The following is a 26883-nucleotide window of genomic DNA, read 5'->3' as shown; positions in this document are numbered from 1 at the left end:
TTACAAAAATAATATTGCGTTCCTGTTACTTGTGATCAACTTAATTTTAACCTTAATGGTTTAACATTAAAGGTCATAACTACAAAGTTAAGGGGCAAACATATTTAGGTATATTAGTACATTTTAACCTTCTTTGTGACTTGATCGCCGGTCCAAATGATACAAAGCGTATGTGTGCTTAAATAACACCTTACGATATAAAACCTCAAAATACGGATTAAAAGACTTACAATAGGTATATTTATAGATTTTTCTATTACATTTTGTGTGAATGCAATATTAAAGATGTCGTGTTTAGTAGGAATAAATATTTAATAGTGATTAGTTACAAAGAAATATTGATTTTTAACGGATGCTAGTGTGACCTTAATTATTTATTTCTGAAAATTCCACTTCCAACGCGCAAAAGCTAGAATCTAAATACGCGCGATTTTTTTCGGCATCCTCTGATATACTTACGGACCCCTAAAAGCAAAACTATACATTTTTTTTCCGATTGCCGCCAAAACCGACCTACATAACCACAAAGGCTCACGCGGCAGGCCTTCTCGATTGTTTCCACAATAATTCGATTGTCGTTGAGTCATATCGATTTCATATCTCACGATTATTCGGATCTGTATCGCCGCGAAATGTCCACAAAGCCGACACGGTTGAGTGTTGGAACTCTTTATAAAGATTTCGTTATGTGCCAGTATTTTTATTGTCGGTTATCGGAAATGTCAAACTTTTTTAATGTTTTACAAGACTATTGAGATGGGTGTACCTAAATAAAAATTGGCGTGTGGTTCCCGGAACTTAAGAAAAATGTTCTTTCTCCTGGCTTCAGTCCCGGTTGCATCCACACCACTCTGGAGAGGAGAGCCAGGTATGCCTTTGACCATAGATCCTGGATTGGGTGAGTCAGGTTTTTACACGAAGCGACTCCCTATCTGACCTCCGCAACCTTTGCAGGTAAAACTTATACTTATTGGAACCATGGTTACACATCCAGTTGCCTGAATGTGCTGGTTACATCACGATGTTTCCCTTACCGTAAGAGCATCGGTTAATATACAAACTAATGTACATAACTTTGAAAATAGTCATTGGTACATGGCCGAGGTGGGATTTGAACCAGTGCCTTTCTGCGCATCACGCATTTTAACCGGTGTTTGACTTGTACGAGTATGTAACGCTATAAAATACGGTACATACTCGTACAAGTCACTGTTGACGTCATATCCTTATCCGTACGAATATTATAAACGCGAAAGTGAATTTTTTGTTTGTTAACTCTTCACAGTTAAACCACTTAGCCGATCTGCATGAAATTTTGCATAGGTATAACATATTATAGTGTGGGCACTCCACACTATAATATGTTATACCTATGAAGGAAAGCAGTATTTATCCCAGTAAAGTTTTTTACTGGGATAAATTGTATATTTATATTTCCCGAGGGATTTGCAAAAAACGTGTATCTCCTGTAGGTGACGCTAAATTCACGCGGGCTGCGCATAAAATCAAGTTACTAAATATTTTGAAAAATATACCTACACAGGCTAACATATTCCTGAATTATCAGGAATACGACAAAAGTTAAAATTAAGTTGAATATTCCATTATTATTTATCTATATCCAATAGAATATTTCGTGTCACACAAAAAACCGTGATAGCGTTGATAAGATACAACATTTAAGTATCATTTATTGTTCTGATCGTACGGCTCTTAAGATCGTTTGATAGCACGGCTTGATGCTGACAAAGATCCGCTCTTTGGTCGTCTCTTACGGTTCAGAGATCCTTAGCAAAGAAACCGATACGGTTTGACAAATGACATGCGTTTTTTGTTGGTAAATAAATTTGTGTGAGGAACTAACTTTTGTGCGTGGTTTTGCTTTCGTGTTGTAGACATTGTATTGATCTTATGTAGATAAGTGTAAGCTATATTTCTGCAAACAGACAAACTTACATACTCAAAAACTTTCGCATATTAAATAATAAGAAAGGCGTGAAACGAATCTCTTCGATTTACTTTTCACAACCAACCAGTAACCAAATTTTGAATTTGAAAGAAATAACCATTTAGAAACCATATTTTGGGATATAAAAGGATAAATTAAGATAATGAGAAATACCAACACACAATAATTAATACATGAAGTTAACAGAAACTAATAAGTAATCTTTACACAGACAAAAAAAGAACAGTACCTACTTTAATATCAATTCTATCATTGAGCCAAACTGTTAAGCGTAGCGTGTCTTTTTAAGACTATTTGCTCTGCCTACCCCGCAAGGGATATAGACGTGATTATATTATGTAAGTATGTATTTAATTTATAAGCATTTCCTTTCTATTGAGTATAGAATTAAATAATCGACTAACACTTCTAACTAAACTCGCACAGTGTGAATACTCAGTTAATAAGACCATTTGTTCTGTCTACCCCGCAAGGGACATAGACGTTATTGTATGTATGTATAATGTTAGACTTTTGTTAAAAATATGCGCATAACCGTATCCTTAGTAAATCAACCGAAGATACAAATATTGTCCTAACATCGTCTTGACTGGCAATAACTTTTGTTTCGAATTTACCGCCTTAGAAGAGCATGATTAATTGAATGCACTTTGTTTCACCTGTTCCAGCCTGTTCTCATTGTTTACGTTTTGTTTTTGAGTAAACGGCATATAAATCAACGTAATGAGTTCGTCATTTTGATCTGTATCAAGATCATGGCTTGGATAAAGAAACGACAAACGTTGTTTTAACATTGAGGGATGCGATGTTTTAATATATCTAGGTACAGTCATCACTTTATTTTAAATCGTGTGGTTCCCGGCACCTGTACAAAAAATAATCAAAAAATGCTTAAAATTATTGCGAATTTTTCAAATTCTATATAATTTATTGGAGGTAACAGATAAACTATTAAAATGACAACCCTTTTCACGCGATTCAAAATCTGTTTTTTTTTTGAAGAACAAACCACAGAACGACCTTGGTCCGCAACCGAATGAAACAGTGACGGTACAGAAATCAAGTCAGAAATCTTTCATGCTGATATGTAAGCGAAGAAATCTGAAGGCAGCTAACATACACCAATGTGCTAGCTGCCTTCAATTATCTATACTGATATTATAAAAGTGAAGAGATTGTTTGTTTGAAGGCGCTAATCTCAGGAACTACTGGTTCGAATTGAAAAATTATTTTGTGTTGAATAGACCATTTATCGAGAAAAGCTTTAGGCTATATAATATCACGCTGCAACTATGAGGAGTGTAGGAATAATGGAAATTGTGAAAAAAACATGGAAAATTATTTATCCTTGAGGACTTCAATGATGCCTAAAATAACTATTCCACGCGGACAAAGTCGCGAATTAGATAGATTTGGAATACCTATACACTATAAATAATAACCTACATATAGGTAAGTACAGTGCCGTGTGGTTCCCGGCACCAATAAAAAAGAATGGGACCACTCCATCCCGTTCCCATGGATTTCGTAAAAGGCGTCTGAGGGATAGACTAATAAACTTGGGATTCTGCTTTTAAGCGATGAGCTAGCAACCTGTCACTATTTGAATCTCAATTCTATCATTAAGTCAAACATCTGAACGGGGCCTATCAACCTTTTCAAGACTAATGGCTCTGTCTCCCCCGCAAGGGCTACAGACGTGAATATATGTATGGTATGTATGTATATAAGTAGGTACAGTTATTTCATAACCATGGGAGCCCCAGTCCCAATCAACCGTTCAACCATTGACCCTCTCCTCGTTTTTTTATTAATTGATCTCTGTATAATTTGTATTTTGTAGTTTGTTGTGGCAAAATTTGAGTCCAATTTATGAGTCGTATCCATGTCGGTTTTTATGACAGCTCTTTACTAATAAACAGGCCGATTATGGTGAGATGCAACGATTCTGATGCGATATCGTTCTTATATTGTTTGCTTTTATAGTCAGGTCAAGAAATGTATAGGTACCTACCCTAAACCCACGAGTTTGCATGAAGATGTTGACGAATGTGAATGAAGCGAAAGGTTTTTTTGGATCGTGGTAAGGGGATCAATGTAGTTTCTTCCTCAGGATTCAGGCATGATTTCAGCAAAGAATAGGACGATTTATTTGTAATTATTGCGTCCTATCTCCTCCACGTACACATGAGTCAACTGGTAAGGTTCAGTAACTTTTACTTATTCCATAAAAAAATCAGTATTTCCAACTAGCTTATCATTTTGCTATCCCCAAATTTATCCAGAATAAGTATTTTTTCCGTGATATGTATTAACAAGTTTACTATTCCAAGGAGCACATTAACAAAAGGTGACACCCCGTATGCGTTATGCGAGGAATGTCCGACTGGACGCAATTTTATTATTGGCAATTATTTTTTATAGACTCCTACAGAAATTTATTTTAATAGTTTATTTGAAATACTAATCAAAAATATTTATTATACACAATTCCAACTAATATACATACATATAATCACGTCGTTATGCTTTACGGAGTAGACAGAGCCGACAGTCTCATAAAGACTATTAGGCTACGTTCAGTTATTAGGCTTAATTTAGGATAGGATAGAATTCTAGTTCATCGCCTTAAAGAAGAATCCCAAGTTTATTAGCCTATCCCTTTGTAGCCTTTTACGATTTCCATATCCATCCAAAGATAATATAGTCATTGCCTACCCCTCCGGGCAAGAGTGGTGTTTGTATGTATATAAAAGATCTCACAAAATATATACGGGACAAATTACACAGATTGATTTAGCCTCGAAGTAAGTTCGAAACTTGTGTTACGAGATATAAACTCAATAATACCTACTATATTTTAAAATAAACATCCAAGACCCAGACCAATCAGAAAAAGTTCTTTCGACCGGGATTCGAACCCGGGACCTCCGGTGTCACAGACAACCGTATCACCGCTGCGCCACAGAGGTCGTCAAAACTATGCCAATAAAAATAACAGCCCCAACATTTCAATTCTTACAATAAAATTGAGGTATTACATAAACCGCGTAAGTTACAGTCCCACAACAAAGGTTCCACAGGTTTATAGGTGGCTACTGTTGGTATAATAAAACGAACGGACAGACAGACATGCGGACAAAGATATATAGGTACCAATTATGTGAGTGTTCGAGGACTGTCCTAATGACGTGCTACCGGCTGCCGGTGGGAGAGTTAGGAATGTTTAGTAGTGGCATTTATATACATACCTACATACATACACACATAATAGTCACGTCTATATCCCCTACGAGGTAGACAGAACCAATAGTCCCGAAAAGACTGAATGGCCACGTTCAGCTGCTCGGCTTAATGATGGAATTGAGATCCAAATAGTGACAGGTTGCTAGCCCGTCGCCTAAAAAAAAAGGATCGCAATTTTATAAGCCTATCCCTTAGTCGCCTTTTACGACATCCATGGGAAAGAGATGGAGTGGTCCTATTCTTTTTTGTATTGGTGCCGGGAACCACACGGCACCGGAATGTCCGTAATCTATATGAATATTATAAAGCTGAAGAGTTGGTTTGTTTGAACGCGCCAATCTCAGGAACTATTGGTTCGAAATAAAAAAAAAATTTTGTTAAATAGACCATTTATCGAGGAAGGCTTTAGGCTATATAACATTATGCTGCAACAATTAGGAGCGCAGATATAATGGAAAATAATAAAAAAAAACGGGGAAAATTATTCATTCTTGAGGGCTTCAGTGATGCCCAAAATAACTATTCCACGCGGACGAAGTCGCAGGCACAGCTAGTAAGGAATAAAACAGTGATATGTATGTATGTAACTAAAAAAAAACCTGTAAAGGAACCGTCATATAATTCTTAGCTCTATGTCAATTCAGACACATTTACAACACTATAAACTCTTTTTAATTAAAGACCCGAATACGATCATCTTGGTCCAAATTTATGGATGTGTTCATGTACCAATTAGCACACAAACAGACATACAAATGTTTGAATAGCCTTCGGGAATGTAGGAGCGCCTTTGAAAGCTTCGAGTTTCTATAGTAGATATGACATAGGCGCACATAAGTACAAATTACATAGGCGTCTAATCCTACTAATATTATAAATGCGAAAGTTTGTGAGCATGCCAATATGGATGTTTGTTACTCTATCACGCAAAAACTACTGAACCGAATTTTATATGTAGGTAGCTGAAGACTCAGAATAACATATAGGCTACTTTTTATCCCGGAGTTCCCGCGGGATTGATAGGCTTTCCATGCGGACGAAGTCGCGGGCGGCATCTAGTCTAATATATTTTATAGTATGACTCCATTTGTATTTAAGAGCCGTGAGGTTCAATATTTTATGATGAAAAATTAAATACAATGGTATGATAGAATTTTATTTTGTAACAAATAATTTTTTAATTTTTTTATTTTTGTAATGTTGCACTCATTAATTTCATGGAGATCGGTTAAGTAGATTTGGTGTGAAAGTCCAACAAACATACACACTTACTCTTAAAAATACAAAGAATATAAGAAATACCTACTCTTAAAAGATAATTTAATTTATAATGTAAGTTTTAGAGCTGAAATAATTAATAAAAGAAATATTAAGCTTAATGGAACCACACAATTTATAAAATATAATGGCTTGATAGCATAAAAGTGACGTGGAAGTGACCTTTCATGCTGTGGAATATTTATCGCTATACCTAAATGATTAGTCTATTATTATGTTTTTCGAGATCTACGTAACTATGGAGTTCTTTTGCTCTACTTACAAGTAGAGAGTGAGTAGAGAAAGAAAATAAAGATAAATTAAGTAGAGAAGCTGGCAGAAGCCATAAGTTTAGGGGGTTAAAATCATAAGCACAATTTTGAAGCTGTTCACTGAATACCTACATCCAACTTCCAAATGTCAATCTCAAAATTCGAAGGCTCCAATTAAAAAGGTTGCGGCTTATGGACGGGTAGGTATGATTTTTACTGTTATTTTTGACATTTGACCACGGTATCTTAAAACATAAACAGCCAGCTGACCAACATACGATTGTATCTTCTTAAAGTGCTCATTGTTTAATTTCCACCAAGATTAAAAGACATTAAACAAGTCATTGTCTGTAAGGCAGCGTTCACACAGGCGATAATGCGTCACCTTTCCTGACACAATGTCTCGTTACGAGATAGTATCGATTCAATTAACATTCCTCATTCGCCGAGCAGAGTAAATGTCAAATTGTCATTTTTACGGATCCAAAAATGGTTGATTACACAAAAAGCTGTATAGCGTGTCAGAACACAGATGAGACTAATTAAAAACATAACGTTTTTATCCCCTGTAGGGTAGACAGAGCCAATAGTCATTAAGAAGACTGAAAGGCTACGTCTAGCTGCTTGGCTTAGGTAATGAGAATCAATTAGAATTGAGATTCAAATAGTGACAGGTTGCTAGCCTATCGTTAAAACGAGAAATCCCAAGCATATAAGCCTATTCCTTAGTTGCCTTTGCGACATCCATAGGAATGAGATGAAGTGGTCCCATTCCTTTTTTTGTATTGGTGCCGGTAAACACACGGTGCACAAATTAGGAACACCCAGTTAAGTCACTGAAAGACCGAAATATTTAATGTAATTTCAAAAACTCTTAAATTAAAAATAATCAAAATGACAATAAATTGACTGTCGCTTACGATCGAGGTAAATTAAAAGAATGTCGCCGCGGTCATCTGCTTATTAATCAAAATACAATTCTGACACAAATCAAATTAAGGCGTAAAATCCGATTAAAGATAAAAACATTGGTCCACTGTAGGTACGCGAACTGGTTTCAGCGTGAAACATATTTAAAATCCTCCAGCGCAGAAGATAAAGTTTAAAATTGTTATTTAGGTGTGTCAAAAATATAATTCGGTAGTACCGTGTCAACGGCGATGTAAAGTTATTTTATATTTTTGTGCAAAAATAAAGATTTATTCACACCTCCTGCTGGGCTATTGGACCGAATTTAAAATTGGACTATCCGAAATTTACAAATCGTTATTAATTAATATTATTGATGACTGTGTTTTTCGTTGTCTCGTATATTTTTTAAATATAAAACAGCAACTACCAATATAAAGACTACTACTTTATATGAATATCATAACATTACATAACATACATATAATCAGGTCATATACATAGGTATTTCATTTTGACCAAAGAAATAAATAATTACATTTTTTCATAGGTATTGAAGTCTTAAGTCTCACAAAATTAATTTAAAAACATACATTCAGTCAGAAAAGTATCGGGAATGGATTATTTATTTATGGTTCCAAATTCAAATTTTTGTTTTTTTTGTTGTTGTTAGATTGGCACAACTGTTTTCCATTTTGGCGCGGAGTTTGAGTTGCATCTGTTGTTTACATTAAATACAGTGCTATTTTTAGTTATATCATATCTATTGTGTATTGCTAATTTCATAATGGATAAAAACATCGAACAAAGAGTTTGTCTTAAATTTTGCATTGCCAATGGAATATCGTGTTCGGAGTCACTGAAAATGTTACAGAAGGCTTACGGTGAATCGACTTTATCAAAAACTCGTGCTTATGAGTGGTACAAAGCGTTCAAAAGCGGTCGAGATGTGATGGAAGATTTGCCTCGCTCTGGTAGGCCATCAACGTCTGCAACTGAAGTTAACATCGCAAAAGTGAAGGAAATAGTGACTGAAAATCCTCATTCAACTTTGAAAGAGATAGCCACCGAACTTTCTGTATCTCACGAGTCGATCCGTACCATTTTAACTAATAATTTGGGTATGAAACATGTTGCCGCTCGGCTAGTCCCAAAAGACCTGAATTTTTTTCAAAAACTCAATCGCATGAGAGTCGCTGAGGACATGCTAGAACGAGTCAATTCCGACCCAACATTCATGAAACGCATTGTTACTGGTGACGAGACGTGGGTTTACGAGTTTGACATGCAAACTAGTCAACAAGCTTCGGAGTGGCGCCTTCCAACTGAACCGAAACCGAAAAAACCACGCCAAAGTCGTTCAAAAGTCAAAGTCATGTTGACTGTTTTCTTTGACTATCGCGGTGTTGTGCACTCGGAATTCTTGCCGGAAGGTCAAACGGTAAATAAGGAATATTATTTGAGTGTTATGCGGCGTTTAAGAGAGCAAATCCGACGAAAAAGGCCAGATTTGTGGAAAGAAAATTCTTGGATTTTGCACCATGATAATGCACCTTCGCACAAGGCCATCATTGTGAACGAATTTTTAACCAAACACTCAACAAATACCATCGAGCAACCACCATATTCACCAGATATGGCTCCAGCCGACTTTTTTCTTTTTCCTAAACTCAAATTACCACTTCGTGGCACCCGTTTTCAATCGGTAGAAGACATAAAAGAGAATTCGCGGCGAGAACTGACCTCAATTCCGGAAACAGCGTTTAAAAAATGTTTTGATGATTGGATTATTCGTTGGCGTAAGTGTATCGTTTCTAAAGGAGCATATTTTGAAGATGATAAAATAAATTTGGATGAATAACAAACAGTTTGTGTATTATTGATCTTTTCCTGCTACTTTCTTGACAGAGTAGTACGTTTGAAAAACGAACGAAAACACTGTTCGCCATTTTAGTCAATTTATTATGTGTGCTCTGACGTCATTGCAAACTAAACAAACATTTTACCATAAAAACCAAACAGTATGTAATCACACGTTTAAAACCCTGGTTTAACCACTTAAGGTTTGAAGACAAAATCGTACATACATATACAAACCATCACGCCTGTTTCCCATTAAGGTAAGCAGAGACTATGGATTATGAGGTACTTAATTAAATAAATATATATACGGGACAAATTACACAGATTGAGTTAGCCTCGAAATAAGTTCGATACTTGTGTTACGAGGTACTAACTCAACGATACTATATTTTATAATAAATACTTATATAGATAAACATCTAAAACCCAGGGTAATCAGAAAAAGTTCTTTCCTCATCATGTCCTGGCCGGGATTCGAACCCGCGACCTCCTGTATCACAGACAAGCGTACTACCGCTGCGCCACAGAGGCCGTAAATTGAAGTTACACCAACAGCAAACTGCATGTAAAGAATATAATATGGTTGCAGAGCCATAAGTTATAATAAGATATCATAAGCAATACCTGAATGCTATCTCGAGGATCATCAGCTACTGTTTTTTGTCCCAAGGCTGGGACAAAGCTACTGCAAACCCAGAATCAGAATGTAAAAATGAAAACGATATGTCCTTGTCCGCCAAAGTTAATCCTTTCTTGTTCAAAAATAGTAGATATATCTATATAAAATGTATTAAACTTTTGTATTTTAAGTCAGAGAAGTATCGTTGACCGGTTTAAAATAAAGCTGAGGAATAAAATAAGCTTTTTTTGATTACTAGCTCATCAAGTAACATAAATTTATACATACATACATACATATCATCACGTCTATATTCCTTGCGGAGACAGAGCCAACAGTCTTGAAAAGACTAAAATGCAAAATTTATTCCAAATAGAAAATAATTAACAATACTGTTGTTAAATGAATTATTTTTTCCTTTTTTATTATCCTTATTAAGTGAACGTCATGTTTTACTATATTTTAGCATATTAACTTTATCTAAAGTAAGAATCATTGCTGGGTCAAGCAATCTACATACATACATATAGTCACGTCATCCCATGCGGAGTAGACAGAGCCAAAAAGTCTTGAAAATATTATTAGACCACGTTCAGTTGTTTGACAATGATATAATCGAGATTCAAATAGTGACAGGTTGCTAGCCCATCGCCTAAATAAATCCCAAGTTTATAAGGCTAACCCTTAGTCGCCTTTTACGACATCGATTGGAAATACATGGAGTGGTTCTATTCTTTTGCATTGGCGCCGAGAGAACCACACGGCACCACAACAATCAATACAATACAATAAAAAGTAGTAATAGTTAAGCAACCTATGCTCTGTAATATCCAATGATCCAAAAGGTTCACTTCGTAAAGACGCCGCGAGTTCATTGACCTGTCCAAACTGGACGCTTCTTCAGACAGGACGACGCCGGATACCCAGGGTGCAGCCGATATCGTGAACACGTCCAGGTAAAGATAAACGATTAATCGATTTAATTTGATAGGCACTTTTTAATCTTTTCAAGACTGTTGGCTCTGTCTACCCCGCAAGGGATATAGACGTGACTATATGCACTTTTTAATATGTGCTGGTGTGGTGGCGGTAAAATCATACTGTATACAACAGCTTCTATATAAAACAATATATGTATAGGTAATTACTAGCTGTGCAATGCGTGGAATAGTTGTTTTGGGCATCATTGAAGCCCTCGAAGATGAATAATTTTCCCCGTTTTGTTTTTCAAATTCTCCATTATTTCTTCGCTCCTTAAAGTTGCAGCGTAATGTTATATAGTCTAAAGCCTTCCTCGATAAATGGTGTATTCAACACAAACATAATTTTTCAATTCGACCTAGCAGTTCCTGAGATAAGCGCGTTCAAACAAACAAACTCATCAGCTTTATAAGTATAGTCTTTTAGGTGAACAATCCACTCCATCTCTTTCACATGGACATCGTAAAAGGTGACTAAGGGCTAGGCTTATGTTTTTGGGACTCCTCTTTTAGGCGATGGGCTAGCAACCTGTAACATTCTAAATCTCAAGTCTATAATTAAGCCATTTAGCGAAACGTGACCTTTGAGGCTTGAGCTTTTTGTAGTGTAAAAAATGCGGTCAAATTCTTTCCTCATCCTTTTTTAAAGTCGGTTAAAAAGGTCGGTTTGCATTTATGATATACGTTGGCGTTAAGTGAGCATTTCAGTATTACGTAAGCTAGTGTCTAATATTTTATTTTATATACCTACATACATTCACGTCTTTTCCTTCACGGAGAAGACAGAGCCAACAATGGCTGAAAGGCCACGCTCAGCCGCATAGTTAATAGTGGAATTGAAATTCAAACATAGTGGCAGGTTGCCAGCCTATTGCCCAAAATAATCCCAAGTATATTAGCCCATCCCTTAGTCGCCTTTAAGGATATCCATGGGAAACATAATTATGGATAGTCCTATTCCTAAGTGCCTGGAACCACACGTTTCCGTAATCCTACTAATATTATAAATGCGAAAGTTTGTATGTCAGGATGTCAGTATGGATGTTTGTTTCTCTTTCACGCAAAATCTACCGAAACCGATTACGATGAAATTTGGTACTTAGGTAGCTGAAGACCCAGAATATCATATAGGCTACTTTTAATCCCGGAGTTCCCGCGGGATTGATTTCACGCGGACGAAGTCGCGGGCGGCCTCTAGTAAAAAAATAATATTATCTGTGTACCACTAGCCTAACAAATGCGTGGTCGAGTCGAGGTCACACCGGCTCGCTGTCCCTTAGTCGGCTCCCAGCGGGGTCCCTCCTCCGCTACCATCGCATAAATTCTACATTTGTCACGGCATTAACACTCGAAAAAGGGTTTTATCATGTCGCCCCCGTATCCGGGATATGAATATTTTGGTCCTTTTATGACCCTTTTGTTGGTCGCCGTAGAAGTTTTCTTAGTTTTGTAATGTTATTGATAACCGTAATGATTCATGGAACGAAATTAGACTCTTTTTTGTTATTATATGTTTAATGTTAAGTATGCTGCCCGCCCGGTTCGAGAATTTTACCTTTCACTACCCAAAGGTTGGCTGGAAGAGATTGCTTAGCGATAAGTCCGCCTTTGCTCAACATATCCATAATGTATGTTTTACTAAATATGTATTTTTATGGGAAATAAAGATAATTTGTATTGTACTGTAGATATATTTTACGAGAGCATAGATTTTATATTCTGATCTTATTCAAAAAGGTTTGTAAGTATGTATGTACTCCGGATAGGCTTATAAACTTGATTCTTCTTTTAGGCGATGGACTAGCAACCTGCCACTATTTGAATCTCAATTCTATCATCAAGCCTAACAGCTGAACGTGGCCTATCTATCTTTCAAGACTGCTGGCTCTGTCTACCCCGCATGGGATATAGACGTGACTATATGTATGAATGAATGTATGTACTCTTTCGTGTTAATTTCACGTAAGATGTATTCTAAATGTAGTCAAAAATGATAATTAACGAGCCTTCTAAATATCGACTGGTATGGTTACTTTGATAATGCTTTTATATTTTTACCGTTTTACAAAATGAGTATATTTTGAGCGGATCTTATTATATAAATAAATAGATAAGTTATTTTCATGTGATAAAAGTATTAAATAACCGTCTTCACAATTCATTACATTATGGAACAAAAAACATTAATAACAAGCACGACAATACGATGATTTATTCGAATCGGTTAAGTACCATCTGCACAATAATGAAATTTCCACACGAGTTACCAATAACATCGAAACATTATGTCTATTGAACAATGCCATAATCGGACGCGTTAAAAATCGAGCGAAAAAACTAGCGATCGAGTAAATACCGATTGTGAACGATTGTTGTGCAAACTCGCGATTCGATTCGGTTAATGGGGCGCGTTAAATGGTGCGTCATTTGTTCGCTTGTGTGTACCGAGCCTAATGTTATCGAACTGTCATCTGTCTGTTCGATTTTCAACTCTGTAACGGGCGGAATGTATTTGAATTTGGTTTGCGTTCGATTCGAAATTTATTAATATTAAAGTGAATTATTATAAAAATCTGTTATTGTTATAATAGTTTACCTCATTTATATATATATTTTTTTAAATGGCGGCTGCGTTTTCTTAGCATTCGGCTCTTTTTGCGCAAAACCAGCGGAGCGGCATTAAGTGGGGTATCATATCATAATAGTTTCGGGATATAAGTATGATATTTCCGTTTCGTGAGAGCGGTATCTTTTGTCGTAATTGGTACATCCTGTTATGAATTATTGCATTTGCATTGTATTTCATTATGGTATTTGTAATGTTGTTTATTGAATCGAAATTATTTTCGGCTCTTTTGATATTAAGTATCTTACCTTCACGTTTCCTCTATTAAACTGCTGTGCATAGTAATAATCAATTATTTTCAAGTCTGCTTTTAAAGATTTTGGAAAGTTTATTACAATATACAGTATCTACGGGTTCCTGTGAGAGAGAAAGAAAGAGCTTGTATATTTTAAAAAAGCTCCCCTACGCTTTTGGAGAAACCTTCATACTAAAATTTAACTTTCTACGATGATAACAAAGAAGAGATATATTATACTAACTTTTACGGGGGTAGCTTAACTCCCGTGAGAAATTCCAGAAAAAATGTAACCTATTATATATCAGTATGACCCGAAGGTCTATTCTATATCTGTGGCAAATTTCGTGAAAATCATTACGGTTGTTTTCGAATTTATTCGTTTGGAACATACAGAAATACAAATATAATATATAATATGTATGTGTAAGATTAATTCTGTGCTCTAAGACAATTTTCATGGGTATAAGAATAATAAAGAATTTGATTAGAATGATGTAGCAGTCTACAAAAGCTCCGATGAGGGCTTCCGTAAGCACAATGAGGGTCATCATCACTGATGTATCATTGAGAAATCATGATTGGTCTCGTCTGTGTATCACTATTTCATATACTTTTGAATGTAATACGTAACACTATTAATCTTCATTTATGTCGGAAACTTAAAAAAATGTATAAGAAATTTGAATTTTGAAATCGTTTTGGTGGAACGTGTAAATTTTTTTAAAGCATTTGGAATTTGTGACTATGTAAAGAACCTACGTATGTTAAGACTTAATTATGTGTGTGTGTGTGTGTAAAGTACTTCTGATTCTTGAACAGTTACTAATGAACAAAATATTTAAATATGACAAGGTTAGAATATGTCAAACTAATTTTTTGATTGAGAATTAAAAATATAGTAGCCATTTTTGATATAATAAAAAATCTTTGTTGCCAACATTTCATTACGGGAGCCAATTCACTACTCATATTCCAAAAACCGCTTCGTCACTCTATGACGTGTCCCAATATCACGTTCGGGAATCATTCTTAAAATAAACAGTAAGAATGCGTTCTGAAGAATGCATTACAAAAATATGTAGGTAAAGGATTTAAAGAACCATTCGCTTCTAACAGGTGTCCAAGTGCCTTGGTGTTGCCGCTCTTTTTATAAACAAATTCCTGGCAACCCTAAAGAACTGCGATGACTCAATTCAAAATTAAACTCTAACAATGAAATATAAAATAGAAATTTGAATGTGGAATACGCAGATTCGAAGTTCAAAAATCAGGGCTGTCCAAACCATGGCTTGCTCAATGAATGTTTTTTTTACTGTCTACTTAATGCCATTTTGTTTTTATTTGTAAGTAACATATGTTTTTTCTATGATGCCGGCGCATTCCGTTTGATTAATATATACGATATATCTACGGTCGATCGTATCTCAATAAAAAGGTGTTTTGAAATTTCTTAATAGACAGCTTTATGGTCGTTGTTTTTCTTTTATAGCTCTTTGGTAATTAAAAGCCGCCGTATCGTGGCCGGAGTTGCCATGTTAATTATTTGTAATTGTTTTGTTTCAATTGCATTTTTTTTTATTTTACGTGTTAGGTACTTTTTTTTCTGAATTGTATTTCCTGTATGTCAATTTCTTATAGCTTGGCAAAAGACTCATTGCTATAACTGGGCTTTTAATGAACATTGTCTCGATCGCTTAATGTTTGAACTGTGATCCGTGTGGTTCCCGGAACTAATAGAAAAAATTATAGGACTACTCTTTCGTATGGAGGTCATAAAAGGCAACTAAGGGATAGGCTTATAAACTTGAGATTCTCTTTTTGGCGATGAGCTAGCAACCTGTCTCTATTAGAATCTCATTTCTATCATTGAGCCAAACAGCTTAACGTGGCCTACCAGATTCAAGAGTGGCTCTGTCTACCCTGCAGGTGATATAGACGTCATTATTATATGTATGTACTAAATTACACAGATTGAGACTTGTGAAGCGAGATACCTACTAACTAAAAACTAAAACATATATAAATAAACATCCAAGACGCTTATCAAAAAAAAGTATTTTTCCATCAGGGCCTGACCGGGAATCGAACATGGGTTCAGAGGGAACACACAAGCCGTCACATAATCACCAAGTGACTGGATAGGCGTCAGAGAGTCTGCTTTGTCCGATAACAGGTTCGGTCCTGGTCGTAAAAATCTGATTGGTATTCATTTATGATAGTCAGTCAGTCAGTTTATGATAGTAGATACATATAGATAGAAAGTCGAATTGTTTTGGATATGCATAGATCACTTGTGTAGGTGGAATGGAAGTATTTTAAAGTGAGTGAAGATAAAGTTTTACAGAATCTGATATTTGTTAATATGATCCATACATACATACATACGTCACGTCACGTCTATATCCCTTTCGGGGTAGACAGAGCCAACAGACTTGAAAAGACTTAATGGCCACGTTCAGTTATTTGGCTTAATGATAGAATTGAGATTCAAATAGTGACAGGTTGCTAGCCCATCGCCTAAAAAGAATCCCAAGTTTGTAAGCCTATCCCCTAGTCGCCTTTTACGACATCCATAGGGAAGAGATGGAGTGGTCCTATTCCTTTTTGTATTGATGCCGGGGACCACACGGCACTTAATATGATCCAATAACTATGAATTTTCCAGCATGAGTCTTACATAAAGTCACGCACGCTTTCCCAGAGGGCTAGGCAGCAACATATTTTCACTTGCCACGATCCCTGCATACTCATTTCGCTTCATCCGCATTCATAACTCTCTTCATGCAAGCTCGTCGGTTTCGGGTCATGATCAGACGAGCTCACACAATAAGCTTATTTTAAAAACGTTTATAAATACTTTTATAGGTAATAATTATTTTCTTACTTGCGTTTACTCACGTGCGTATGCGCCATTTATCACAAACAACACTGGAACATCATAGTTGCGTCCTCGCCTCCCTTAAAAGGAGGTTAAATTGCGACTATGACCACGGATCCTTAACCAAGTAAAAACCTTAATCAATGCACCAAATAATGAACGTGGGTACCTTCAAAAAAGCCTCTTATATTGTTCAAAAGGTTATTGGATATAAACTAGGTGATTTCTCAAATAATCAATTGTGGAATTAAGATTGTTTATGGACTCTGACATTTGTAGTACGCCCGTAGACAAGAAGCAGAGCACTGAGTAGAATTTAACACCATTGTAACCTGTTTTCAAAAATAAAAATATATTTATTATTTATAAAAATATATTTATTTTTATTAAAAAGATTTTATACGAAGCGACTATTATCTGACATCCCGCAGTCCGTGTCCTTCAAGGGAATTAAACCTTAACGTTTTTTTTTAATACAAAATTGCACGTTAATTACAGATAAAGCTACTACAAAGGTATAGTTCCCATTTAAGCTAACTGTAAATTTTCAAGTTTCACCATTCATTAAATGTTTAAATCAATTACTGTCTATAAACGATCACATACATAATTATAATAATTTCCCATTCATTGACATGCAATTACGTATCAATAGAAAAAACAAAACGTCCCATCACGATTGTTCTCCAAACGCAACTTTCAAATTAAAATGCCAACAACAAACACACAGACATACAGTTCTCATTACAGACGGTGAATCCGTACTAAAGGTCCATAATTTATCTGACACTAACCGTTGAATTTGAATAACGAATCTTTCATCGCACACTTTTAATTTACTTGTCAAAATTACTTATCTCCATACAAGTAAGGTTTAAAGTACAAAAAATTGTTGCACTAAAAAAATTTGTCGAACTACTGTACACGTCAAGATTTTTTTTTTTAAAAGACTATTAAATTATAATGAGTGGCCCCGATGTTTTGTGAAACCACGTGCTAAGCACTACCGTTCTTCTAACAATTGTTGAAAATAATTGTACAATTAATATCTTGAAAGGTTTCTTGGATGGCCCTTGAAACAGTTGAGTAATTGGAAGTCAAGTTTTTGTGGCTAGAAATCTTGTTTAAGTGTCCACTTAAACTTTTGAAACTGATGTAATAGTTTATGTGTTCTTTGATGTATCGCTTATAGTTTAAACTTACAATAAACTGACCCACATAGAGTTACTAATACTGTTTGTGACGGTTGCCCTAACTTTAAGAGTTATAAAAAAGTTGTAATAAGAAGTCTGAAACGGATAAAGTCGGGAGTTCAGTTGTGATCATTACTATAAAAGACTTTATAAATTTTACAATACATCAGTTAAAAATAGAATTGTAATACGGAAACAATTTTACTAACGTTATAAGTTTATCATTTCAGATCATTAATATGTATAATATAAATAGATATTATAATAAATTACAACTTTTTCAGATAAAATAATGACATCTTTAGCGTTTAAAGTATAAATACCGAACTCTTTTCGCTACATTTATATGCGACTGAAGTGTGAGAAGTCTGAAAGAATATTAACCTTACTTAAAATTTGTGTGAACGGGTTACAAATGATATCACCATGATGCGTTACCAACCAAAATATCTTTTATGAGTTTTATTATTATGTATTTCTTCTTCATGGCTTTTTAGCCACGAAGAATCCTGGTTACATTCTCACCACTCTTGTGAAGAGTCCAAGGTTACCCCGAAGACCATGGATCCATGATTGAGTGAGTCTGGTGTTTCTATAAGCGACTCCCACTTGACCTCCGCAACCTTTGCAGGGGAACCTAACCCGTATTGGATTGATTATAGTTACACATCCAGAGTACAGGTTTCCTCACGATGTTTTCCCTCACCGTAAGAAAAATAATAAATAAGTAAGAACAAATCTATTTGAACGTAATGTGCATTTCTTTTCTTATGTTCCATATAAATGCCACTATATTTTAATTGATAAATGAATACAAAAGAAAGTAACAAAGAAAACAAACGACAACAAACTATAGTAGCTAATGTTAAGGCTCGAATGAATATCAAAAGGAAATTAAAATCCCATTTCTTATCTAACCACGATCGCGAAAGACAAGAGCTAATACCACAAGCAAAGGGTGCTATAGAACGTCCAGACAATGACACCAAATATGATGATATTATTGTTATACATGAAAAATAAACAAAATAAGATCTTATTAACAAAGAAATAAGATAATTGTGACGGCAAATGGAATTTGCGACAAATTAAATTCCATATGTATCAGGACACCGCATCAGTAAATTTTAACGCACTGATGCCTTTTCTGTATGAACTAATATATTTCCAATTTGGAGGTTCCTGATTTGGGATTGCAGTAGTTCCCACGAATACTAACTAGAATTTTGTTTAAAGAGAAATCTGTGCGTTGAATTTGTGCCAATTTTAGTACGTATAAAGTAAGTAAGTAGTTGTCTTCGTACAAAGTTATTTTCAACATAAGTCGCTTCTGAGTTTACCTTTTGATCCACTCCTCTAAAACTAGAATAAATGGATAATATGATAATTTTCCCAGGATGTTTAAATTTCTTGTGCCAAATTAAGTCTGGTTTTTAGTTATTGTCATAAAAAAGCAACAAATGAAACGAACAATGATTTAAAAAATCATTCTAAAGTAATCATACTAGTTCTAAAAATAATAAAATTACAGCCCATACATCGGACGCCAAACATAATCGACTTTGTTTGAATAACAGAAGCCAATCACAGCACACAGGAGCCGAAAAAGATCTTAAACAAATAAACCTTAGAATTTCTTACTTGTTTTTCGACAAAGAACCACGCAGTTCAAGTGGCTGAACTAACCAAAGACAACAATGGTGACCAGGAAACCAAATATTATCACGCGCAGCTTGACTCTAACCTGCCGGACTCCACAATACCAAATGCTACTCGAGACACGCTCATAATACCCAGCTTTGTCTTAAACGAAACAGTTGGAAGTTCTTTGACAAACCAATTTATTCCTATTTACTGCCTTTTTATCCCCAGCAGCTGCTTTAAGAAACAATCGCCACACAAACTTATACTTTACAAGTTTTTTTCAAGGTTTATTGTCCAGTGCCCACGGCGACATTCGTTAACGCACCAATTCTGAGACAATTCCTGTTTCGCGAATTCCAATACGCACAATGGTCTCCGGCACAATCGTCAAGATAACAATGCAGTTATTGTCATAAATAGCCAATAGGTACGAAAATGACGGGTTGCGAGCCTTTGTCGAAGTCGAACTTTCGGCCTTTATGAAAAATTGCTTTGTTCGACGTATCCTCGGGGTGAAGCGAGACAAGTCCACAATGCCACCGTGGTACGTATTTATAAACGTTATGATATGAATGGATAATATGCGAGTCGTCATTGTGATCATTGTACAGCTACAATGCCGACAAATCGAGGCCTTGAGTTTGTACAATTAGGAGATTAGATACTTGATTGGCAAGGATGAGGAGTTGCCATGGACACAGATGTGAGAACAAGAACTGACCGTGTAACTGGACGATAATAATTTCAATAACTTTTAATTGTTATCAAAGCAAATAAAGACTTCCTTCTTCGTACATAAACGTGTTATTACGTCAGAATAACTAAATCATAATAAGTTATTAGACAAGGGAAATAAAAGCTACCTAGTCAAGCAACGGTCTTGATGAGGTAAATGAGAAAAATAAAAACATAGGAGTTTAACATGTTGCAAATCGTATATCATCTTAGCCATTAGCCAGAAATCTTGATAGTTCCCTAAATTACAACGACAGAAATGAATATAAAACACCACAAAGGTTACAGAACTGTAACAAACGACATCGTTAAAAATATCGCAGAGCCACAAATGCTACAATGGCGGAGCCGAATGAAATTGTGTCAAAAAACAAAGTATCAAACATAGGTAACTAAAATGCCGCAGACACGACGTGCCGCCATTGTCCCCAGCACAGAATAAAAGATAAAGAAAGAAAGAAAAAAGATTGTGTCGTTTTTCTGTTTGAACAATACACCATGTCAACGGCAGCCATTTTGGATTCTGAGAGCGGGACCGGCGATCTCAAAAAATAGCTTCGACTTTAATGATCGCTTATAAGTTTTTATGAATCAACAATACCTATTGAAGACGTAATAGTAATTGTGTATTTAGATAGATAAATCGCAAAAAACGATCGGAATTATTCATTGGTCTTGTTGAACGAAAGTTTTGATTTTTGTGCTGACAAAAAACATTTGATATCAATAACTTTTTTGCCAAATTGCATTGTGCAACTTATAATTCAGTTATAAATAAGATAATTTAAAAGATAGCTGTATTTTTGATAGCTTTTGCTAGAAGGCCGATACTGTAGGCTTCTAGCGACGAGTCACTGATGGTCTACTCTAAAGAAGAGGGCCTACCATAAACACCACGTGAAGGCTACTAACTTTCTACATACATAATTAATAGCGTTATTAAGTAAAAGTCACTAAAAGAGCAGATATGTAACCTTATAGTCTTATTATAATCCACAAACCTTCGATATTGCAGAAATTTTGATGAGTCATATGAAAAGGCTATGTGGTACTAGCTTCATCTGACCTCTTCAACCTGTTAAGAGAATAACACGGCTTCTAAGCATCACGGCGAGTTTAATTGAATAACTATTTGTAATAGAATTAATTGCTATTTCAGTACCCAATCGATTGCTTCTAATAAATTCTATTTTCCTCGAAACAACCTTGTTAAGGATGACTTGTACATTTTTTTTCACTTGGAAGTTTCTTTATCCATCCATATTTTCACTCAAAGCGCTAGTAACAACCAAAGCATGGTAATTGCCAACAATAGCTGAGAAGACAAAGGCTTGTTTCCGCGAACCACAAAAAGATGTCAATAATCCCGCGAAATCAATCGATTGTGTGAAAATTCTCGACTGATTCGATATGGAACAGAAAACCGATTATACTCGGTTTATCGATTCGTTGATTCGCCAATGGTTGGTCTGTTTTGTCACTTTTAATTCTTTAAGTCATTGTGATACAGAAAATTAGCAAGTGTAGTACGACTTATAAGAACAAAGTTCCTTGTCATGTTTTTAGTTTTATTGAAAATATTCTCAACGGATTTTCATGAGGAGAATAAACAGAGTGAATATATACATTACTTATAAATAAAGAGGATTATAAACTAATATTAAATTTACAAATTGTACAGTTCCTGAATAGCATCAACTTGCGGAAGTGTGCACAGAAGGCTGGCAGCATTGACATTTTGAATTGCAATGGTGCCAATGGTGATCATGGAAATTAAATTATCTTTTTGAAGCCCGATATTTTCGCAAACATTTATAAATCTTCGTTAAATTTTCACCCCTTATTATTTTAGTGCTTATCTTTCTAACACAATATTTTCAATTAACCAAACAATCAAAGTGAATCTATAATACGATCTCGTAAAACTAGAATAACAATTCATTGTGTAGAATATTGAATTCTCGAATCTCATACGCAATCTTTTGTGACATTTTTTCCCTTATTTTTTCACAAAAAGGCTCAATACGATGACGAATCTTTGTGAATGGGTTTTATTTTAAAATTCTTGACACCTGAATCTTTCATCCCTTTAAAGCACAGAGCACGGAAAGATGCACTAGCGCTGAATGCATTGAGCTACTTGACGCGACGCGACGCGACGAATTTGTCAATTATTTTCACGCTGCACTGCAAATCTAATTCAGTAATTTTAGATACATACATACATAAATCATGTCTATATCTATTGCGGGGTAGACAGAGCCAACAGTCTCGAAAAGATTGATAAGCCACGTTCACCTGTTTGGCTTAATAATATATTTGGGATTCAAATAGTATCAGGTTGATAGCCCATCGCCTACAAGAATTAAATTGAAAAATTTATAATAATTCAAAATAGCTTAAACTGTATGATTAGAAAACATGCTCAATAAAAATTTGCAGTTATTTTTATATGACCATGTTAGTAACTACAAAAATGCCTCAAGTTAGGCACACCACGAGTCGAGCTTGAAGCTTATTTAGTCCAAATACCTACCGTCCAAATTAAGCACAAATTATAATCATACAACTCATATCAAGTAACATTTTAATGTGCTTCACAAAAAAGATTTTCATTTTCTCGAGCCTAGAAAAATCACTACATAGTATAAAACAAAGTCGCTATTTTAGTCTGTTTGTCTGTATGCTTAAATCTTTAAAATTACGCAACGGATTTTGATGCGGTTTTGTAACAGGTAGAGTGATTCAAGGGGAAGGTTTTTATGTATAATAACATTTATAATTTTGCACCCGTGCGAAGCCGGGGCGGGTCGCTAGTGTACAATAATTTCAACTTCACAAAACTGCAGCCCGTTTAAATCTCAAGTCGCGTTGTGTCGCTCCATGTGTTCCGACCTTTACTACACACTATTCTTCCTTGCTCTGTGCTTTGAACCGACTGATCGATTTTGTGTCCGATGTCATTGTATTCGGGTGATCTGCCGGATGCGAGCTCTCGTGCATTTTTTAAGTAGCACCCTCTAATGATACGTTTAGAGGTGGAAAGATGAAATTTGATTATTATTTATGGTGTTTCAATCCGGTGGTTGTTTTTTTGAGTACAAAAAGTTATGATGGTGAAAGAATTCAGTTGGTTGGTAAACAACTTGTGTATGAGAAGAAAATGTTTGAAATTACATTAATAGAAATGTACTTATATATAATATTGTTTGGCTGTTTGTTTGTAATTTTTTCCTTTTAGGTACATTTACAGCATATAAATACACTCAAGAAATATTTCTACTAACACAGTTAATTTAATAAAGAACGTACTACTTACATGCCAAATTTTAGCTTCATTTGTAGAGTAGATTCGGCTCTGTAGTTGTCAACAGTTAATCAGAAGGCTATCGCTTGAATTATAAATTCCATGGCATGCAATTCTCTGTCCCGGTAGGCAGAGACTACCTCTTTCCACTTGCCACGATCTCTGCATACATCTATAGCTTCATCCACATTCATAACTCTCTTCATGCATACTAATGTATGTATGAAGTATATATACACAATACAGTATATATACTAATGTATGTGCATATAATAGTATCTATACTGAACAAATAAATAAAGTGCATACCTACACTACATACAATCACATCTTTTACCATTAAAGGGTAGCAAGTCCTCAAGACAAGAAGGTAGATAGTCAATGATGGAATTCAGATTCAAATAGTGACAGGTTGCACCCCTCGCCTAAAAGAAGAATCTCAAGTTTATTAGCCTTTCCCTTAATTAACTTTTACAAAATGCACGAAAATAGACGCAGCTAGCACATCCTATGATCTATGGGAAAGAGTTGCGAGTGGTCCTATTTTTAAGTGCTGTGAACTACACAGCACATGCAAGTTATCCTACTTATATTATAAATGCGAAAGTTTGTGAGTACGTCAGTATGGATGTTTGTTACTCTTTCACGCAAGAACTACTGAACCGATTACGATGAAATTTGATATGTAGGTAGCTGAAGACCCAGAATAATAAATAGGCTACTTTTTATCCCGGAGTTCCCGCGGGATCGATAGGGTTTCCATGATCACGAAGTCGCGGGCGGCCTCTAGTATTAAATAAATTTACTTAGATTTTTACGAACGACGAATGTGGACAATTTCACGAGCCATTCTTTTCATATTAAATTTTCTTACGCTCCCCGCCCACTTTTCTCATGACTGGGTTCAGTGTTAAACTAACAAATCCATGATAATTGTCACAGCATGAAGTTCTTACTATCGGAATTAGGAGGGAATGGAATCAAATGGGTAGTGTCCGACCGAAGCTTCGGCTTCGGCTTCGGCTTCGGCCACCTTCGGCCAAAAAATCCACCTTCGGCGAAACATTCGGCTTCGGCCCAAAATCCGGCCGAAGCCGAAGGTTTCGCCGAAGGTCCGAGCGACCGTCGAGATTGAACGAACTGTTACGAAAGTCATGAGGCGGCCGGGAGTCACTGTCAAAATATCACATTGCTGATTGCATGCATCAAAACAAGTCCGTACGTGTATTTAAACGAGTGTTTTTGTAAGAAATCAAATCATTATTTTTACCAGTAGGTAAATCACAAACTTTTATCTATACATATAATAAAACAGTAAAAATATTTTGTCTGTACATTTAGTATTTTCGACTGAAATGGATAGAGGGACACTTAGAATGAATAATAGAAAGCAAAAATATTTTTTTTTTAATTTCTTGTCTGTCTGTCTGTATGTATGATCACGATTATCTCCGAAAGTACTAAACCGATTTACTTCAAACTTTCACCAATTGCTTTGTTTTAACTCAGAATAACATTTAAAGTTTGTTTCATCAAAATCGGTTCACAAAAAAAAAGTTATCGACATTTGAATGAACTCAAGGCATCAGTATGCCGGCAAATAAGTTACGAAAAGAAAAATTCAAATTCATTTATCATTATACGACGGCATTATACCTATAACATATAAATATAAGTGAAAGGCGACTAAGGGATGGGCTTACAAACTTGGGATTCTTTTTTAGGCGATGGGCGAGCAACCTATCACTTTTTGAATCTCAATTGTATCATTAAGTCAAATAGCTGAACGTGGCCATTCAGTCTTTTCAAGTCTGTTGGCTCTGTCTACCCCGCAAGGGATAAAGACATGACCATATGTATGTAGTCTACTTTAATTTCGACACCAACGCAACGGCTTCGATGGTCCAGTGGTTAGCCCGTGAGACTGTGAAGTTGGCGGTCCAAGTTCGAATCCCAACAATTACAAGATATTTTTTATTATTAAAAATATTTTTTTTTTGTATTGTTTGAGTATTTTATGTAAAAAAACTGAAAATCAAAATACTACATATAATAAAACGGTAAAAATATTTTTTCTGTACATTTAATATTTTGACTGAAACGGATAGAGAATTTTTTTTTACATTTTTTGTCTGTCTGTATCTGACTGTATGATTAAAATTCAACTCGAAATTTACGCGGACGAAGTCGCGGGCAACAGCTAGTTTATCTCTAAACCAACCACCTCTATGATATATCATCAACTTCTATATGAGACAGTCAATATATAAACCTTCAATATTGAGGTTTTGAAATGATTTTAATATTAATTGTAGCTTGTAGACAATATTGAACAAAATTAATTACTGAGTGCTGAGAGAATATAAACCTTCGGCTTCGGCTTCGGCTTCGGCCGAAGGTTGTGGCGATAGCCGATTAATCGGCTTCGGCTTCGGCTTCGGCCAAAAATAGACCTTCGGTCGGACACTACAAATGGGATACAAAAGTGGGGTTTAAGACCACCCCAGGGGATTCCCCGCTGGTACTCAGTTTTGTGTGAAATTGTGATACAATATTAGCTGAATGAGAAATTAATTTAACGTCACGAGATTTGAATATTTTGGCATTTTGACTGGGGTGTGATAATTCGGAGGTTTAAAGTTAAAGAAGTTGTAAAGGTCACTCAGAAGTTGCATCATCCTTCTGACCTCAGTTAGGATTGTGTTTTAAACTTTATAGAAGAACAATGAGTCAATTTTTAACCATCATCCTGGAGTTAGTAAGTCAGGTTACACAAAGCCATTACCGTAACTGCAGTGTAGTTTATATCGCAGCTTCTTCTACGCATGCGCTTTGGAAGCGGTAGTAGTTATAATTAGATTTAACTGATGTGAAGTCAATAAGTGATAATTTGTATCCAATTTTGAAAATAAATCAGAATAGATTTATTTTCAGAATTGTATACAAGTTATCGTTCATAGAATAGAATGATTTATTTTCAAAATTGGATTCAAGGTATCACTTATTGACTTCACATCAGTTAAATACAGACTTCATATCATTCTATTCTATTCTAACGCTAATTAACTAATCTTGGATCACAAACATTCAAAGATAGGACAATCCCAAAAACAAAAGATAGGTTTCAAAACAAAGGATGATATAAAA

At 35.4% G+C, this 26883-nt stretch overlaps 1 protein-coding gene across 1 annotated transcript in view; it reads left to right on the top strand.

Moving 5' to 3' along the window:
* The first annotated feature begins 649 nt into the window (after positions 1–649).
* The window catches only part of LOC106143625 (uncharacterized), a 47941-nt gene continuing 21707 nt past the window's right edge, over positions 650–26883 (top strand). The window contains exon 1 of the mRNA XM_060954605.1: positions 650–868. Within this exon, the coding sequence (XP_060810588.1) occupies positions 808–868 (61 nt within the window). The 5' untranslated portion in view covers positions 650–807. The remainder of the gene's footprint in view (positions 869–26883) is intronic.

The sequence above is a fragment of the Amyelois transitella genome, chromosome 2, assembly GCF_032362555.1.
Source record: "Amyelois transitella isolate CPQ chromosome 2, ilAmyTran1.1, whole genome shotgun sequence".
NCBI classification, from domain to species: domain Eukaryota; kingdom Metazoa; phylum Arthropoda; class Insecta; order Lepidoptera; family Pyralidae; genus Amyelois; species Amyelois transitella.
This window is presented reverse-complemented; position numbering and strand designations above follow the sequence as displayed.